This window comes from Cygnus olor, chromosome 16 (assembly GCF_009769625.2).
Source record: "Cygnus olor isolate bCygOlo1 chromosome 16, bCygOlo1.pri.v2, whole genome shotgun sequence".
Lineage (NCBI taxonomy): Eukaryota > Metazoa > Chordata > Aves > Anseriformes > Anatidae > Cygnus > Cygnus olor.
The window spans coordinates 13,915,769-13,934,764 of NC_049184.1; the positions used below are offsets into that span (position 1 = coordinate 13,915,769).

An 18,996-nucleotide genomic window follows, 5' to 3' on the forward strand; every position below is an offset into this window, starting at 1 on the left:
AAATCAGATGGGAGGCACAAATCTATACACGACTCCAGGAGCAGGCATAATAAATAAATACCTTTCTGGATGTAAGCTTTAGGCCCTGATGCTACCAATAGCACCATACACAGCAACCAAATGTTGAAAAGCAATTCTCACTCTGCGTTTCCTGGGTGAGAAGCCAGATTGAAATTTTGTTTGTCATTTCATCCTAAATAGGCCATTTGGATATTTTTCTTGATTTTAGTTGATTTTAAAAAGTAATATTCCTGGAATCTACTGCATTTCAGTGGCAGTAACGCATTGAACTATACAGCCTTTTTAAAAATAAGTTTTACACAAAAGAATCAGCAAAACATGAATATTCAGAATTCAAAGCAATCTCTTTGTGCCTCATCCTTGATGCTCCCATCACCAATTTCAGCACAAACCCAGTTGCCTATCACTGAGTAAAGCAGGACCTTTTCTTTGGGGCCCCTTTCCATTTCCACAGTAAATGTGCTGCAGATGACTGCAAGACTCACAAAAGGCCAAAAAGAAAGCATTGGACTCAGGGAGGAACCTGAGGGAAGGGTTTCAAGCCTGATAGCACGAGGTGCAATACTTTTGTGTTTTAAAAATTCTCGTAGAAATCTGATGAACAATTAGGGTCTGGGTGGGTTTTGTTCCTGAGCACTCACTACTCAGACAAAAACCCGACACCTAATGGAACTCTGTTGTTTCAACAAGGACAACATGAGACAATATGAACAATTCACTGCAGTTTTCCTTCTGCCATGCAGTTCTCTCATTGGAAACGACACCTGGAATTCACATGCAAGTCCAATCCCTGCAGAGGGGGATGCTGTTGGGGTCTGCAGGAGATGGCGGGCAAGAGTCCAAAAGAAACAAATACATACAGAGAGCTGTTGTCAGCTAATCCAAGATCATGTTCTCGTTTAACCAGGAAGCCATGCAAAGTGACACAGAGTGTGCCAGAGAAGTGGTATTTAGATGTCACTCAATGGTAAATGGACTTCAGTTCTGTGGACAGCACATGTGTTGGTGACATGAACACAAGGAGAACGGTAATCCAGGCACGCACAACACGAATCAAAGCTTGCAATCATGATGGTGAGAGCAGCGTGAGCACACTGCCCGCACCTTGCTCGTTCCAGGGGGAAGGGAAGGGAAAGTAAGCCATGGCTTTGTAGTCAGAGATTATGGGAAGCTGTAACAGCATAATAGGATGTGCTTTACTTCCTGGATCTTCGTAACTACTTTAAGTTGGCAGCTATTAAAAGCATATTCAATGACCAAAAAAAAAATGTTTCCGGTCTGACTTCAGGGAAGGTTCACAAGACTTTCAGCTTTTGGCTTGGATTTACAAAGGATACAAGCTGAATTGACTTTTTCTCTGTGGCCAGGCAGAAAAATGAGAGCCCCCAAGGGAAGAATGTGTAAGGACCGATCCCTAGCCCCAGCAGTTGACAGAAGGGTGCTCACTGCATAGTGGCCTTTGCATTTAGGTTCAGTTAGGTCCAACAGCCCAGCACTCAGCAGGAAAATGCATGACAATTAACCTTTAAATGAGCTGCCACCCAGCCTCCTTAGGATGCTGTGGGCTTGAGCTCCTGTCTGAACCCCTCTCTTGTACGGGGGTTCATTCCACAGTCCTCTGTGGTATTAAACCAGCACTTTTCAAAATGTGGATTACAATATTAGCAGAAATTTTGGATCAATGAGAACAATCACCTGTAACTTCTTGCCATTGATTTCAAACTGCACTTGAGCAATTGTTTCATTCTCTTCTTTCATTTTGTAGGCCAAACTGAGTTAGGTTGTCATGGCTCAGATCCACCTCTGCATAGAAGCTCAGCCAGGAAAAGTGTTTCTTCTCCTGTAAATCTATGGCCAGGAGAAGCAGGTTATCTCTTGCTGGGAAATGAGGCTGTTATTCCATCCGGAGCTTGTGCTGAGCTCATGGCGTATGAGAACAGCTTGTTAAAACCAGGCAGGAGAGCCAGGAGTGAGTGATAGCCTTTATGAATCACTGGGCAGAAACCAATTACTGGGGACATTAAGGCAAGGAAAGTATGTCTGTGTGTGCAAGGCTTGCCATGGCTAGAGCAGAAATCACCAGAGGAGCAGGCTCAAGCCTGATTTACCTCCAGTGATTTCAGAAATGCCATTGCAAAGGTGAACTCAGCCCTGCGAATGCAGTTTCTAGAAGCAGAACAACCTGGGCATAAGAAAAACAAAAAGAAAACTCAGCCAATGATCAATGTCATGGTGAGTAATCCTATTCCTCACAACCAGGGTGTTGGGCTTGGGTTGAAGGAGGTCACTGAAATCACAACTGGAAAGACTGGCACTGTCCCTGAAGCCACCACATAAGCCTGGCCAGATGTGGGACCCTGGGCAAGGAAAAGAACACCAGATCCAGACATGTCATTAATGCTGGTCTTTGGTATTTTGCAGCATCTCTGTTATGCTCTCACCCTTCTCTTCCTAACACAGGAAGGTTTTTTGTTTTAGTTTGGTTTGGTTTTGGTTTTGGTTTTCCCAAAGTGGTGTTGGGCACTGTTAAAACCCACACTGCACATGTCCTGCGTCTTCCAGCAGCCTTTAGCTATTTGCCAGCTCAACCAGTTTGCATTTCAGGAGCAGAGAAAAACAGTTAGATTGCGTCTTCAAGCTTGGCTGATTATTTCTTAAATAGGACTTTAAGAAATGCTGCACCCAGACCTGCAGGCCAGTCAAGGGCCCTGCAAACACCTTTCCTTAACTGGTCTGTGTGCCATTTCCTTCTGCCGTCAGGTACAAATGTCTCTTACAAAGCAGAATATGATAGATTTACTAATCTGGCTTGGTATAGTTATACTGATGTCTAAAAATGCATGCATTACTGCGTTTATTGACCAGAGATCATTGGTTTAGTACATTACAAAACCATGGCTCCTAAAAGGTTCTCTATTAATTTACCTACACTGAGTTTTCAATGGTTGCCTCATTGTTCACTGTTATTTCATTATATGCATCCTAGATGAAGTCTCCTTAGCACTCAGCCTTAGATGCATCGAAGCGCTGGCATCTGCCCCTAAGAGTCTGTGCAGTGGCTGACTGCAGGCAGGTAGGCCAAGGATCCAGGAAACCCAGATATTTGAGTTATTTTTACGTCCCTCTAGGGTTGACCTACAGTTTTACTAAAGCACAGTGTGTACAAAACTATATTCAGAATGCAGGTAACAAAGATGCCCTTGTAGATACTCCAAAATTCAAGACTCCTTTGTGGCACGAAGAAGCACAGCCCGTAATTCCCCTTTGCAAGGTCTCCAATGGATTAAGAAGATCTTGAGATAATAATTTGTCTCATCCTCCCTTTCCCTCACAGAACTCAAGATGGAGGAGATGAAATGAGGACCACAGAAGGAAGGAATTCAGTAGAACATAGGAAAACTGGCTTTACCAATCAAAAATTCATGCCTAGAAAGACATGCAAGAAAGACATTAAGATCAGAGTGGCTGATTTTCCAGAAAACAGAACTGGACACAGACAGGTGAGAGGAGAGCATTACGAACATCACTGCTTGTCTTAAACTCTGCCCAAACCAACCTCAATGCTAAGCAATGAAAGGAGCCTTTCTCTGGGAGGAGTCCCTGCCCGCATTACATTTCATCCTCCAAGGATAAGCAACCTCACCTGGCAAATGGAAACACTACAGAAGGTATGATAAACTTTCCAACTCAGCTATTAAATAAATCTTTGCCTTTTGGAGATGTATTGAAATGTTGTCTGTGCAATTGATAATTACCCAATATTTAAACCAGTCCTTTCAAAGATAAATTTCAAGGAGTGCTAAAGTACCATCAAAACACCTAGCAGGAGGCTAACTCAAAGATTCAGGCTATTTATCCAGGTACAGCAGAGTTTCCTACCAGAAACCTGCCATCGTGACTATCAAACAAGAACTGCTGTCATAAAATCTAGATCATGCCCCCTGACTCTTTGTTACCCATTCAGAGATGGGATTTATCACACTACTTCTGAGCTTCTGGTACACACAAGTCTCAGATATGAGTCTTGGCCTCTAGTCTGACACATAATAAAAGTAACCAGCAAGGGAAAAAAAATAGCAAGGAAGGAAAAGATATAAGTTGGAACAATTAATGGAGAAAATCAGAGATACATATTTATTTTTTTTTGATATAACTGCAGTTTATCGGCTTTCTGACGGAGACAGAGACTGGTGATTTTGAGAATTAAAATGGACTCCAAGAAAGAGCATGCAAAAATCCAGTTTCACAAACATGCTGCATCACTCAGTGCCCTGCCCCTCCTGGGCTTTCACCTGCCTGGCCTCAGGGGAAGAGCTGATGGGGTTCACCTGCCAGCATTCAAAGCATGCAAACTCTGGGCATTGGTAGTTCAAGAAGGTGCATGTCTGCTGCCGAAAAGCAACGTCTGGGGCAGGGGAAGAGACTCTTCCAGTGCAGGCATGAAAGTAGATATTTTTATACACAAGGAAAATAATACATGTATCTGTGTGCCCTCATGGTGATCAGATGGGTGCACTAAGGGATGCTCATTGGGAGTTCTCTGAAGCCACCTAGCAATTGTCAACTTCATGAAAAAGATGAAAACATGGCTGATACAAAACGTTCTGCTCTAGCTATCTGTTCCCCACTGAATCTAGAAACAGACCCATTCACAAGGGCAATGTCAAGGCTAAGGAGAACCCGTATCCCCTATGTCTGGTGGGACAGGCTAAGATTAGTCCTTCTCTAGCTGCGTAGTAGAGGTGCTAGATAGGCAAGCCGTGGCTTCTAAAGGCCACACGACTAGGAAAGGTCAATTTGCAGTGTTCAGAGAGCCAAAGGGATGGTGACTGAGTGGAGGGGGAAGCTGGCATTTCTCATGCTACTAACTTCGTATTGCTGTACAGTGCAATTCAATTTGCAAGGATTCTCTGGACCCTGAGGAGGGATGGAGTGACAGGGAGGAAGGGGTCTTGTTTTTTTTTTAAAAAAAAAAAAGATTACTATTTTTTAAATTTTTCATCATTTGTTAAACTTCGGTTCCTCGCCTCCTTTGTTGCTGAACAGTCACTGGCTTGCTAGCCCAGACCAAATTCCCCATCCTCATCTCTGCGATTCAACAAGTTCTGCATGATAAGCAGACAAGGAAGCCGCTAATTTCTGAGCGGGCAATGGGGAGGCTCTTTCGCTTTTATTTTACTCATCTAGTACCTCTATTAAGCAGAGAAGTGATCAGAACGGGTGGTAGCAGGGTAGAGGGAGAATGAGCCGTGCAGCTTTTGATTAGTTCCGTGCGACGCATTTCCCGTGGTACCTAGAGTTTCCTGAGCAGCATCCGCAAAGTGACTCCCTGCACGGTTTGCTTTTACTGGAAATGAGGGGAGAGTAAAAATTAGACCTGGAAGCAAATGCCAGACAGGAAACTTTTGATTACTAACTCTAGGTTTAAAAGACAGCTGATTTGAGGGCCAGGTTCATGACAGGATTTTTATGCTTGAGCATTAAATTTTAAAAAAAGTAATTAAGGGGGTGTCTGAAACTTGTCTTGCTGTGGTCAATAAACGTCATTATTAGAAATGACACATCCTGCTTTGAACTGGTGGCATCAGTTCATCTACAATTGAATGAGTCCTGCAGGAAGACAATTTTCAGCTGCATTGGGAACAAAAAGTATGTTCTTCTTCCTCTAAATAGATTAAAAAAGACCATATTTTAATTTTCTAAAGTATGGAGAGCCAAAAATTTAATTTGTATTCTCCAGCAACACCTGAAATGTTTGAATTTATTCTTAAAAAAAATAAAAATAAAAAAATCTCACCAAGTGAGCTAGTTAATCTCTGAATTATTTGCACTACTCATAAAGGTAATAGCTTTACTTTAAGCCTGGCATTAAAAAAAATCCATATATAAAAATGGAGTGTGGTGCAGTCCTTTACAGGAAGGCATTTGAACATCAGCGTTCACACGCTTGGTTTTCGTCATGCTTGTCTGATGGCCCCTAACACTTTTGGGGTGATCCTGGCTTTGTGGACACCCCACCACGGCTCCGTGAGCCCTGCCAAGAGATTGCCACCGATGAGGGTTCTCCAGGCCACGGAGCAGCCCTCTGCCTGCGGCAGGGTGATGGGGTGGCCCCAAATCGCCCCCCCGGCCACCAGCACGCAGCCGCCCACTAGTGTTCCCTGCTGAATTCACAGGCAGACTGAAAAGGCTGAAGGGCACAAAAACCCAGTGTCATTTTCAGCTTGAATTCAGCAGTTGGAAGAGCTCATGGGCATGCACAGAAGGAATTTGTAGAAATTCCTACTGGTTCGTGGTAGGTGCAAGCTCAGGCGATGCCACTCTCCCCTTCCCGGGCACTCCTCAGGTGCTCGGAACAGGACCCCACGTCCCCAGGACTGGTGGCATTACCGGGGCTGTCCTGGAGCTGGGGTCCGGGCATCGCGGTGTGGGAGCAGGATATAGAGCATGCAGAGCCCAGGGGGGACGGATGGGTTACCCGGGCTCTCAGCCTCCTCTGCAGTCCCTACAGAAAGATGTAGTCCCTTCTGTGCAAATAATCCGCTCCCCTAAAGGCAACTGATTATTTCCAGATTACTGTCAGTCCCAGCATGAGTCTCTGACACCGGTTTAATCGGTTAAAAGGCCAAACACCAACCCAGGCTAACACAGCCCTGCGGGCTCCTAGGGTTGACACCGGCTCCCATGGGCAGCAGTGGTTGGTGCCACCCCAGGCTGGGGGAGCATGGGCCCAATGAGTCAACCAAAGGCATCCTCCAGTGCGTACAAAAGCCTTAATCACACCCCTCAGCAGAGCTATTAGTGTCGTGTGTATCTCAGACAGACATATACATACACTGATATATAGAGATATATACGCACAGAAATACATACACATTACAAAGTAGCCCAGTCCAGCATTCACTCAATATAACGGCCAAAGTCCTGCTGGGTTCATTAGGGTCGAGGACAAACCACAGCTGAGGACAACCTTTGAAAGAGGTTCCTCCCATTACCTATAGAACTTAACTCATGCTGGACAAAGTAATCTGACTTTTAGCTTCCTAGTTCCCTGGAATCCTTCTGTTTCTTTTTTTTTTTTTTTTTTTTTTTTCCTGAAATGAATGTATTACTGTGATCATCTGGTTCGTTAATTTTTATCTTTTTGCCCAGTCACATTTTGGAAAACATAAGAGGAACAAATCTGGTCATGGATGCCTTCAGATGTGTACCAAACCATCTGGGAAGGAGCATCTGGAGCACACATTTCATACAGGAGCCTCCGTAGCCCTGGCTAAGCATCCGTTTGCCTTTTTGACATTACAATCAGAAGACAAAATAAACAGAGACAAGATGCCACAGTAAATTTTCAGCCCGATTAGCATATGAGTAACCAAAACCCCATCAGCCTCTCTGAATTGCTCACTTAGTGCAGCAGGCGGCTGCTCCTCCCGGCCAATGCACACACAGCACTGGGTGGATGCAGCGCCCAAAGCAACTGCCAACAGGGGAGGTTCTGTAAGCAGTTTTTAAAAGTGGGAGGAAAATAGGAAGGGTGAAGGGGTCCGTAGCAAAATGCCAGCATCTTTTCTGCTCATGGCAGCCTGGGCTCCACGTCATGGGAGCTGAGCTCCTGTCCCCCCGGAGCAGGCCAGCACACGGCTGCCCAGCATTCGGTCAGAGATGGATGCTTGCGGTGGGAAACAAAACAGAGATGACAGAGAAAAGTCGTAACCTGTCTCCCAGACAGGCTGCCCCAGTGTACGCCAAGACCCAACCAAAGGCCACCGGGGTCATTCCAGGTGACCCCGAGCCTCCGCCACGCTAACCCAGTCACCTCCTGCTGTCTTCCCAGCCCAGGCAGCAGCTCTCCCAGTGCTGCCTCGACAGAAATCAGCACAGCCACAGCAGCATTGGAGTCAGAGGGCAGCATCGTTGCTGACACAGAGGCAAGACCCTATGGGCTGGCAGGGCATTGGGGATGTTCCCGAATCGGGCAAGGCAATGCTTGTTCTGCACAGTGTGTTCCCACGAGCCAGGCCAGCATCTCTGCTCTGACTTCAAATGTAGTAAGAATCAGCACAGCAGAAAAGCCATTTCTGTTCTGTTTGCTGTAAGGACTTTGCAGGGTGTCTGCTGTGGATATAGGAAATCAGCCACTCCCTACACATAGGCACAATCGGAGGAAGATGCAGCTATGCCCAGATGAGAGAATATACATTTCACCACTTTAGTGAAATGGAAAGTGGTAAATCCTTCACTGGCCAAAGCAGTAATAGCATGGTGCTGGGGTCTGCAAGGAGAGATGACTCAACCTGAGGAGTTTCCTATATGAAATGGTCACCACGTGAAACAGACCATGGCTGGGTGATACCCTGTTGGGTGGGCTGGCAAAGGGGATGAGTTTTCTTCTATACAGGCAGGATGACACACTGAGCATCACTGTGAGGTTGCTGGAAATCAAAGCGGGTGGGACTGTAAAAGATTCAGAGATTTATTCAGGAAAATAGCTGGCCTGGGCCCCCTGTTTATACAGGGACCTGAATATAAGGACCTCTGTGAAAAATGCTTTCCTGAGGTCTGAGACATTATCAGAAAGAAATGGGCAGCAGGAACAGGTAGAAGTGATGTTGTCCTAATGAAGCACAGAAGGAAAGAGCTTTTGCTTTGTTCTGTCAGCTGAACTGAACAATCTGGAAAGTCCTCTATGGTCACATATATGGCAGCCACAGACCTCAGTTTAAGCACTCCTGGATTCAGGTTTAGCATCTTACAAGGGAGGGCAACAGCACCCATCGGTGTCACCAGAGAAAAATACAGGAGCAGGAAAGCAGCGTTTGGAAATGACCCTGATGAAGAAGCTATACATAGTAAGAAATACCCTGAAAAAGGGCAGTGAAAGGTTATTTTTACTTCTTTCTGTGACAGAAGATTAAGAAAGCAATTTTGAAAATGAACAGGAAAAACCTGCAACTTCTGTGAAGAAATATTCCATCTAACCTATTGTACTCAGTGCTGAAAATGAACCCTGTGAGACAGGGCAGAGATAAAAAGGGAAATGCCCGCAGAAGTAAGACCAGTGCCTGAGACTGCAGGGACGCAGGCTAGTGTGACCCTATGAGGGACCATCCGTTCCCAGATTTCTCCAGCTATGGAGCTGATCGGGTTGAAGAGAGATTTCTTCTCACTGCAGTCATGTGGCTGCAAGAAACGTGGATTTACCCTTTGATGCAGCCAGTGTATGCACTGGCTGAGATGAGGCAGCAAAGCAGCCAGACCCTTGGGTTAAAATTTTGTCCCTCTTGATGCCAAGGGCGGGTGGCCAAGATTTCAGCCTCGCTCTGCTCCCAGAGAGCACCTCCTTGTTTTAATAAAGCTGGATGGGGGCTGCCTTCACTCTCACTGCACTAGCAGACACCTCAAATAAGAAAAAAAATAAAAATTCTGGCTAGTTGAAACATGATCTTGGTGATTTGATTTATTTGGCAGGGAGTGTACGGAGTGCTTTGGAGGTTCTGCTTGCAAAGAAAAGCTCAAATGAAAGACAGAAAAAAGAAAAGGGTGTGGGGAAGGAAGGGAAGAAGGAGGGAAACAAGGAAGGAAGGATGAAATTTCTTTCCTTTAGTTGTCACTGTATCTGCCCAGACATCTTTGGTTGGATTTTGTGCTAGGAAAAAATTAGTTTCTGTCCTCTGATAAGCTAAAATGCACAGCAGAAAGTTACATCTGCAAAATGCCGGGTTGTAGTTACGCTTCTGAAAAACATATTCAGTATCTGCAATATTTAAGCTGTAAACTAAGTTTTGAGATATGAGATGGAAGATCTGAAAGCCAAGCAGATGACCTCCACAGATCATCAGTTTTGTGACTTGTTTCCTAAGAGGGGAAAAAAAATAAAATAAAAAAGAGATTGAATCCCAGAATTGCTTCTTGAAAGAAGTGGAAAAATAAAGGAAAACCTCCAGAATTAAATAGTTCTAGCAGGACAAAAAATATCCCCGAAGTATCCCAAACGCCTGACCCGTTGCTTTCCCTGGGACATGTGAATAGACAAAGCTCTCCCTGAGGTCAGATTCGTGGCTGCTCTGGGAAGGTGCTCGCCACATCTCAGAGGCGCCCAGCTGAGCACGCTCTCCACGTGGACTCAAAGACAGGGCAGGGGCTGTGCTTCACCCGCAGGTTGGGAGGCCAAAGGGACGGGCAGGGCAGAGTGTCTCTGCCACCCAACGTGGTGCTGTGTCAGAGAGCCCTTCTGTGCCCTGCAGCCAGAGGGTTCAGGAGCTGCCAGCTCAGTGGGGTGGTGATGGCTTCATGCTCCCACATCCCCTCCACCGGGCACAGCACTGCGTGCTGGGGACACAGGCAAGGCATCACCCACTCCCTGAGCCTGCATTAAACTGTTTCAGCTACAACTCCAGCAGCAACAGAAAAGAAAAGCAGCGTAAAACAGAGCCCTGCTGTTGCCCCGGATAAATGTCTGCCAGCTCCCCCCGTGCTGCCCACCGCTGTCTCTCTCCCCCTACAACCTCGCTATCCTCGTAGCCACAGCCCCAGGCAGACTGGAAGGAAGATATGATTTAAGGTCCAGAGTTACACGTAGGTACATTGGACTGCCACAGCACAGAAAAAGCACGTCAATACCTAGAATGCTTCCCTCGATGGCGCCACGACATGGTACACACACGCACACACGTACATAGAGATCTACGGGTAATGCATGGGGATGGCGTGCTGGCAGTGATACAGACCTTGGCGATGGTTCGGGCTGCTGCTCTTTCCTTTAAACAGAAGCAATAGTACATTAGCATGGTGTCAGGTGGCAACAGATGTTGCTGCTTCACTGTTAAAACATAACGAAAAGACAATACCAAACAATACAACTAAGTGGAAGTTGTGGACAGAAGAGAGGGAAAGGAGCGCTTAATTCCTGGAGTTTCTGGCCTGGACAGGAGATCACTGGAGACTCACACAACCTCAGAGAAGACACATACAATGCACAGGGCTGAAGAGTTGATCCCAACCCACCCTTGTGCCTACACAGGACTGAGACACCTCACGGCTGTGTGATTTGTGTGAGCACAGGAGGACTTCTGTGGGCTCAGAGAGTGGCCCCTTCCTTTGGAAATGCATGGCCTTGAGTGGTTTCTGCACGTAGGGAAGGATTTGAACATCTCCTGTGACCCTGGGGTATCTGTTTATCCTTCCTGGCCATCAGGACAGAGCTAATGCCAGACCTGCTGATGCACAGCTTCGCTCCCGGTGCTAACGCATAGTACTGGGGGGTGTTGGTGGGAAGGGGTACAGACCCCTGACCCCAGGCCCTGGCACCCCTAGCATCCTTTCTGCCTCCAAAGCCTTTGGCAGGTACTTTGCCAAAGTAGTTGGCAAAGGCACTGTGGAGTGAGTGGGAAGCCACAATTTTTACAATCATTCTCCTACTGAGATCCCAAACCACTTGATTGTCCTGAAAAATCATCATCTGCAAAAGGATAGACATAGCACCACAAGCCAACATAGGGCCACATTAAAAAAAAAAAAATCCCTTTTACTGACCAGGCAGCTTAGTGGCATTTCACTGCAGCAATGAGGAAAACTTTTTCTGCTTTCAACTGTTCGCACCTTCACAGTAGGAAACTGCAAAAAACAGCCCTGAACCAGCCTTGCCCTTGCAACTCCAGAAGAGAGGGAACAGATTGTGTGTCTCAGCAGAGAAAAGTCTGCTTCCTCTGGCACCTGGCACAGACTGTCTCTGGTGGGGACAAACTGGACTGGACTGCAAGAAGAGCTGGGCAGAAGGAGCTCGACTGCCTCGCAGCGTGATGCTTTACAAGCCCTGGTCCTGCCTCCACCCTGAGCTTAGACCCTGAGATCTGCAAAGACCCCAAGCCCTGTCCCTTCTGCTGAAGGCAGCAGCCTGTAGAGACTAAAAAACGCCCCCCTGCCCTCTGCTCTGTGCTCAGCCCAGCTTCAAAGCCTGGCCCCAGGCACTAGCTTAGATACTCACACTTTAAAGTTTGCCATCAGACCCATGGGCCTCCAGATCTCCGTGCCCTGGAGGGACACACAGCCCTGAAGCAGGTCCTGTCCTAACCCAGCAGCCCTACTGCAGCAAGGCCAGCATCTCTGCTTTGTCCCCAGGGGTCTGCAACTCCCCTTTCACCAAATGGGGCACCCTAGCCTGCTTGAACCACAAGAAATGAGTCTTCCTGAGTACTTGTTTAAGCTGCAGGATGCCTTGCCTTCTGGGGCAGTAATTTATACCTCACCACAGCAAATTCAGCAAAAATGAGGTGATGCTTCTGGCTGACATTGATTGATATCCCCCCACAGAGATGATGTGTGATCAGCAGAGAGCATGGGGCATGGCTACGGTGGCTGTTTTGCCACACGGACACGTCAGGCTTGGCCTGATGGATTCACAGTGCAGGTCTGGAAACCAAGATGGTTTCCCAGAGGATGCTCACAGCAGCGCTGCGTGTTTGACCCACCGCCACGATGTGCTGTGTTCCAACTCAGTGGGATCTGTGATTTTTTAACCTGGTTATGAAGTCATAGGAAATCAGGACATGCTGTATGGGCTGGGGCAAGAGACTATGAGGGTGTCCCTTTTCTTTTTCTCACCACTAACATCTTGCCTGCTCTCAGGGGGAGGTGAGGAAAGGTTGGAGGGAACAGGGAATGAATTAGCACATCGTGGGCTTGAGTCTCCTCTGAGGGTGGTGAAGAACAGAAAGGTCAGAGGAAAACTGGGAACACTACCTTGATTTGAACCTCTGAAAATACAACTTTGCATTTTCAGCCAAGCACTGTAACATTACTCCAGAGACAAATTAGGCTGAAGAAATGCATGTGCAGCATGGAAGAGGGATAGGAAGGAGGTCGCTGAACAACCCATGGGGATCAGCTGCCAAAACCTCTCACATCTTCAAGGTTGTCAATATGCAAAAGGCAGGAAGGGAAAAAAAAAAAAAAAAGAGGAGGAAAAAAAAAAAAGGTAGTGAAGCGTGAGCTTTCCAAGCTCTCCTAACTCCGCTGCTAACCTGAATGTTAGTCCCGATTTGCTCTTCAGGTTCCTCAGGAGCTCCAGCTGGTTCAGAGGTGGGATGAGTCTAGAGGGAGAGAAGAAAGGTGGTTAATATTCAGGCAGAGCTGATTTCAGAGCCTCCCACCTTGGAAGTTTTGCCTGCTGCCCCATCCTTTCAACTAGAACCAGCTTTGTGCCACCGACTGCAACTGGGGACAGCTGGGGAAGGCTGGAGGGGGTTTGCCTGCTGCTTCCAGCAGTGCCCTGCAGCAGAGAGGTGGGGAAGAGAGAGAGGGACAGCAAGAGAGAGAGAGAAACTTGTCTGCTGCACCGGGCTCTTAACCTCCCAAAGAGGCTGCCAGGGTCTCTGAGCAGCACCGCGGTGTTTTGGCAGGAGAGCTGTTTTACTGCCTGTGGGCAGTGGTTTGTTTGGAGGTCAGTGCTTTGGCTGTGTATCAAGTGGAAAGAGACTCCAGTGCTGGGGGCAGATGAGAAAACTCAACCCTGCTGCTCTCGGGAGCAGGGAGATGAATGAAAGGGAGCAGTTTGAGGGGCAGAGGAGACAGGGACCTGAGGCCAGGAGCATCCCAGGAGAAAAGGCAGTGTGCTCTGGGTGAAGATTAGCTGGTTCCCTGCTGTCAGGTTTTGCCCCAAAAAAGAGGCATAATCACATATTATTGCCATCTGGATCTGGGAGGAACGCAGGGTTTCTTTTCTTTCTCATTAAAAAGAGACTGACAATGGAAATCCTGGTGAACAATTAAAAAAAATCAAAATAAAAACAATTTACTACACTGTTTTTCTTTTCCTTATCTTGTGTTGAAAGCCACTAAATTAACTCCCTTTTCCACCTTTGCTTTCTTTGGTTCAGAAGAGGAAGCCTGACTGCACAGAGCAGAGGGTGTGCTGCGGCCTTCAGGCCTGAGAAGCCTGCTCCATAAACATTTTGCATTGAAATATCCTTAGTCAGGCCCCAGCTGGGAGCGATGTGAGCTGGAGGTGTTGGGGAAGGATGGAGAACACTGCACATGGCGGGGAAGAGCAGCACCGACTTAAGAGCTTGCTCGGGGACTTTGCATTTGGGGTCAAGGCCTATGGGGCCCAGCCCATGGCTTGTTGCAAGTTCCTTTCTGTGCCACCAGCTTGCCAATGTCAAAGTGCTGAAGTGCTACACATCATGACTTGGTCCAAGGGGGTGCGAAGTCAGCAGAGCTGTTGCCTCTGGCTGTGCTTGGGACAGGCGAGCAGAAGGATGGGATGTAGCCTGGAGGGGGTGTTGTGTGCCTAGGGTGATGGCCTAAAGGGCCACAACTCCCAGGTAAGGTCTGCTTCTGTCTGCTGGAAAATAAGTCACGCTGGTTTTAATGAAAGCAAGGAGGGTCTACTCAAACTGCCCCAAAACCGTAGCTGAGGACTGGAAGGAAAGGGTTGCAAGCGCTTGCACTCCCCTCGCAGACTGGTCTTGGCTGCGGTGCTGTAAGAAATGGGGCTGTTGCTAACCATAAAATAAAGGCAAGGATATTTATACCCACATTTTTCCAGCCATTAAGACACAGTTTTACAGTTTTCTTCTAACTGAAAAAAAGCAACTGGAAAAGCCTTTCCTCTACATGCGCAAAGCACATACTCAAAATGCAGTTGTTCAGCAGAACAGCTTCGGTGTTCACAAAATTGAGGCAATCAAAAAAATTTCCAATCCTAAGTATGGAGAAAAGAATAAAAATAGGCTTGAAAATTTTGGCTCAGCTCCCCAGTCCAGCTCTGTTCACTTCCACCCAGAGAAGAGCACATCCTGATCCGATGAATTAATGATCCTCTTCACTCGAGACGCCAGGAAGAAGCTGACCTTGGTGCACTGGCGCAGTGTGCAAGTGCTAGGCTGTCACCTCCATTCAAACCCACCACAGGGCTTGCAGCTTCATTCCAAGATGGGAGAAGGTGGTACATAAAATCATGCACAAAGTGCATGAAGGGGACACAACTATTTTTTTCAGGGAGTTAATTTCCCAGAGAAGTCCATGCGCAGCAGAACACAGGACAGCAGCCCTACTTTCTCCAGCTGGGATCACAAATACAGGGCTCCGATGCAACTCAGAGCTCAAGACCTCATTAGCTACTAGGCTGAAGGATTCAGGATCCCAGATGGGTCTTTTCTTTGCGTTAGCCCATAACATGAGGTCTGCCCTGTGCTGAAGGTGACAAGCTCTCAGGCCACCACAGAAGCTTCTATGCAAAGGTGATGACACACAAGCAAACATGGAAATTCCCTGTTTCTGCAGTAAGGTGGTGGGCATTGGAGATGTGTGATGGAAAAAAGAATGCTTTACTGAAAATACGGTTATTAAAGAAGTGTGTTGATTCAGCCACATACTTGACCTAAAATTTAATCTGAACCGAGCACTCAGTCTAACCTGCCATTACAAGAGCAGCTTGGAAAACTGCTATTGTATTGCATTAATTCACCAGAACCTCAAAGAAAAGACTGTTAACTAAGCCTGTTAACTAAGGGCTCTGCAAGGCACTTTAGCTGAGCCTTGCTGTAACACGCTGGACAGAGCGCATCCTGCACTGGTGTGTGCGCGCTCAGGGACAGGTGGAGCAGGCGTCATCGTGTCCTCAAAAGGCATGGAGAAAGAACCTCCAGCTGGGGCGGCTCACGTTTTCTCTCTCTCCTCCCAGTCCGTGTGTTAATTGTTAGCAAGGGAAGCAAGTTTCGGTTAAAGGGGAGCTAGGTGAGAAGATCTGCACACCACAGGAGCACACACAGTTCATGCTACCCACCAGAGCACACATCTGCATCGCCGGCTGCTGCAGGGGACTCAGCGGTACCTATAGCTGCTTCCCATCACCCACCCCAGAACCGCACAGAGAAACACCACACTAACTCCGGTTACAGGCTCGCCCAGCCAAAGGGAAGGCAAACTTGCTATCCCTGGTAGCACAGATAACGTTCAAGCATTTGGGGACAGTGGGGATATCATGCCTCCGGCCAGGACATCATCAAAACCCCACAACACAAAGAGGGCAGCAGCACACGACAGTGCGCAGGAGCAAACACAGACACACACACAACACGCACACAGAGACGATGATGATTTTTTTGAACAGCCCCAGTATGAGCGATTAAGCAGAGGGTGACAAGGAGATGGATACTGGGATGGGAACTAAAATGAGTCTCCATGCTGTGCTGGAGTTCCTATGAGGAGCCAGTTATTACCCTCACCATGACTTTATGTCTCCAGCCTAAGCTATTCTTCATAACTGGGAACATTTATGAAGCTTATAAAATATTTTAATATAAGAACTGGAATGGAAGAGTTGTGAAGAGTTGTGCTTTTATTTTCCTTTCAGCAGTAGAAAAATGCCCAATTCTCAAAGCAGGCTGCTGTTCTGCACAACATAGTATGCATTCATAATCTTATACTTGCAATCACTGATGCAATTTGCTGTAAATTAAGCACACAGACAAAGTGGTAAGTACAGTTTACTAAGGTGGTAAAACTTGCATCTGTGAAAACTGGAACCAGGTTTGGAAATCGGGCACTAAATCACATCAGCCTTAATGGTGTTAATGCATCCAGTGAAGATTTAAACTGCTCTAGGAACAGAGCTTGGCCCACAGTCTTGAAGATGTGGAATTAATGGCTTGCATTTATTCCACATCTTCAAATATTGACTTTACTACACCTTCAGATACCTACTACCTCATATAAAATATGCCTATCATTTGATATACTCTTTTCTGCAGAACCTGAGATAATGTTATTTGTAATAAATCTTACCCAGCCATTTACACATCTTTTCGACTGGACAGATCCCAAAAAGTTAAGTCTCAGAAGGAACACCTGGGACTAATAACTGCTTGGCTCTGGGTCTCAGAAGGAAAAACTAAAACAATAATCCTGCTGAGATGGAACATCCCTTTTTCAAACCTCAGATTGGATTACTGGAGGAAATCCTGAGTGATCATTTCAGTTAGCATACTGGACCTGCATTCAGTCTCTCCCTCCTCCTCAAGAGCAGGCATGGCTACTGCTGTGATTTTATTCTGCACTACCACTGATGTGTCCCACGGTGCCACCACAACCTTTCACAAAAACAAAGGCAGCAGATGTGGTGTTACCTGGTGGGCACAGCTCCTACAGCATGAAGTGAGATAAATGGTACACTGATGGATGGGAAAAGAAGGTTGGGGGAAGAGGAACACGCTTGAGTGATGGAAGAAGGGAAATAGAAGTATGAACAGGGAAAGTTTCTTGTTAAGCGTTGTTATGATTTGGAGGAGGTTGGTAAGACCATCAAGAAATCATCCTTTAAAAAAAAGCAAGCTTATCAAGCACTCTCGCATTCTCCTTCCTTAAATCGACATTTTGGCAGACAGTTTCCCAACACTTGTGTGTACCAATAGCTAAAATGTGCATGGAGGTGCATGGAGTTAGTTTGCAGGCAGCAGGATGGGGAGCCTGGTTTGCACTTTCACTCATTCCTTTGAAAAAAAAATGATCTTCAGAGGTTTCTGGTTTCGTTTTTTTAATTAAAAAGGGCTTTGCATGTTACAGTCCCAAACGAAGAACAAGGAGTGACATGACACACAGCTTCAGTCACATGCACTTCATACCTGGAGGCACCGTACGTTTGCGTTTGCGTGCTTTTCAAGTGTTTTCACCAAAGAAAACCAAAGGGACAAGAGAAAGAAATATAGGTTCAGAGGGGAGGGGGGGGGATGGGAGTGGAGGGGAGAAAAGAAACAGAATAAAGAAAATTAGCATATGAACGAAGAGTATCCCCTGGTGCAGATGCGCTGGGACCAGGCGTGCAGGTGAGCACTGAGCATGGGCTGAGCTCGCTCCCCACTGCAGCCCTCGCGCCACTGTCACCCTTGGGCACAGGCTGCTGGCACCTTGCTCTGAAAGCAGATGGACACCACAGGGCAAGGAAAATGTGGGGGCCTCCGAGACCTTTTGGGAAGCATCCACAGCCCTCAGTCCCATCAGCCAGGGACTCCTTGGGCCAGATGGATGACTCCAATGTCACATTCCAGTAGCTTTTTTCCAGTGAAAACCAATATATCAACAGAGCTGAGATCAAGGCCTTGTTCTCACAAGTGATAACAAAGAGCAGATTCTTTCCTGAGCAAGTCCAGTGGCTGATGTGTATCAGGTTAAAATGTGCAGGTGCACCAAGCTGTGTGTGCACCACGAGCCCAAAGGGAACCTGCATACACAGGAGCCACACGCACGTTGCAGGTTTGCTTCTACTACGTTTTGAGTTGAAAGATCCAAACTGAGCTTCTCTCGGAGACCACCATATTTTCCCCAGAGGAGTGAGACCAGCTCTACCGCAGTGATCTGAGTGATGTTCTGTGGAGACGTGAACTCCTCCAGGGCACGTGCACCAATTTTGGGATACCAAGCAGCCAGTCTTTTCAGAGGTGCCTTGGGAAGACAAGTTCAAGTCACAGGGCTCCTTCCAAGAGGAATAAGCAGCCCGATGTTGAGCAGAAAAGGTGCCGAGACAGCGGTGACTGCAGCTCACCTCCAGAAGCTGGGAGGGAGAGGGGAGCACTGTGTCCCTCCTATCCACATCCCAAGCACGGCGTGCACCCCAGCTGCATGTCAGCAGCCATCACCTTAAGGCAGTGTGGGGCTCACGGCTGTCAGCGCACGCCAGCTGGCTTAGGGAAAAGGGTAGGAAGGGTAAATGGACAGTGTGAGAGAGATGGAAGCGGCAGCCAGAACATACAGTTACCCCCTTTTTCTTTTAATTAGGAGAAAAATATTTCCAGTTAATTTAGCTGAACGCATCCAAAATGGACTCAAAAGATATTCACTCCTTTCTTGGTTAAAAAAAGATAAAAATTGCTAACAGCTGAAGCCATCAGTGCAGCTGGGGCTCACCCTCCTGGGTGTCATTCCTGTTGCCTGTGCACAGACAGGAATTGGGGTTTTGGGATGAAGCTGAGAGCAGAGAAG

General features: G+C 47.0%; 1 protein-coding gene across 10 annotated transcripts in view; it reads right to left on the bottom strand.

Moving 5' to 3' along the window:
• KCNQ2 (potassium voltage-gated channel subfamily Q member 2) overlaps positions 1-18,996 on the bottom strand; it is a 71,159-nt gene that overhangs the window by 23,167 nt on the left and 28,996 nt on the right. For 2 of the 10 annotated variants that reach the window (XM_040575827.1, XM_040575835.1), the window contains exons 9-11: positions 17,643-17,672; positions 13,041-13,109; positions 10,749-10,778 (exon numbers count right to left, since the gene is read on the bottom strand). In XM_040575827.1, coding sequence (XP_040431761.1) covers positions 10,749-10,778; positions 13,041-13,109; positions 17,643-17,672 — 129 coding nt within the window. Of the gene's footprint in view, positions 1-267; positions 5,369-10,748; positions 10,779-11,944; positions 13,110-17,642; positions 17,673-18,996 lie in introns of those variants that run through there. The other 8 variants (XM_040575828.1, XM_040575837.1, XM_040575836.1 and 5 more) reach the window with 7 other exon arrangements.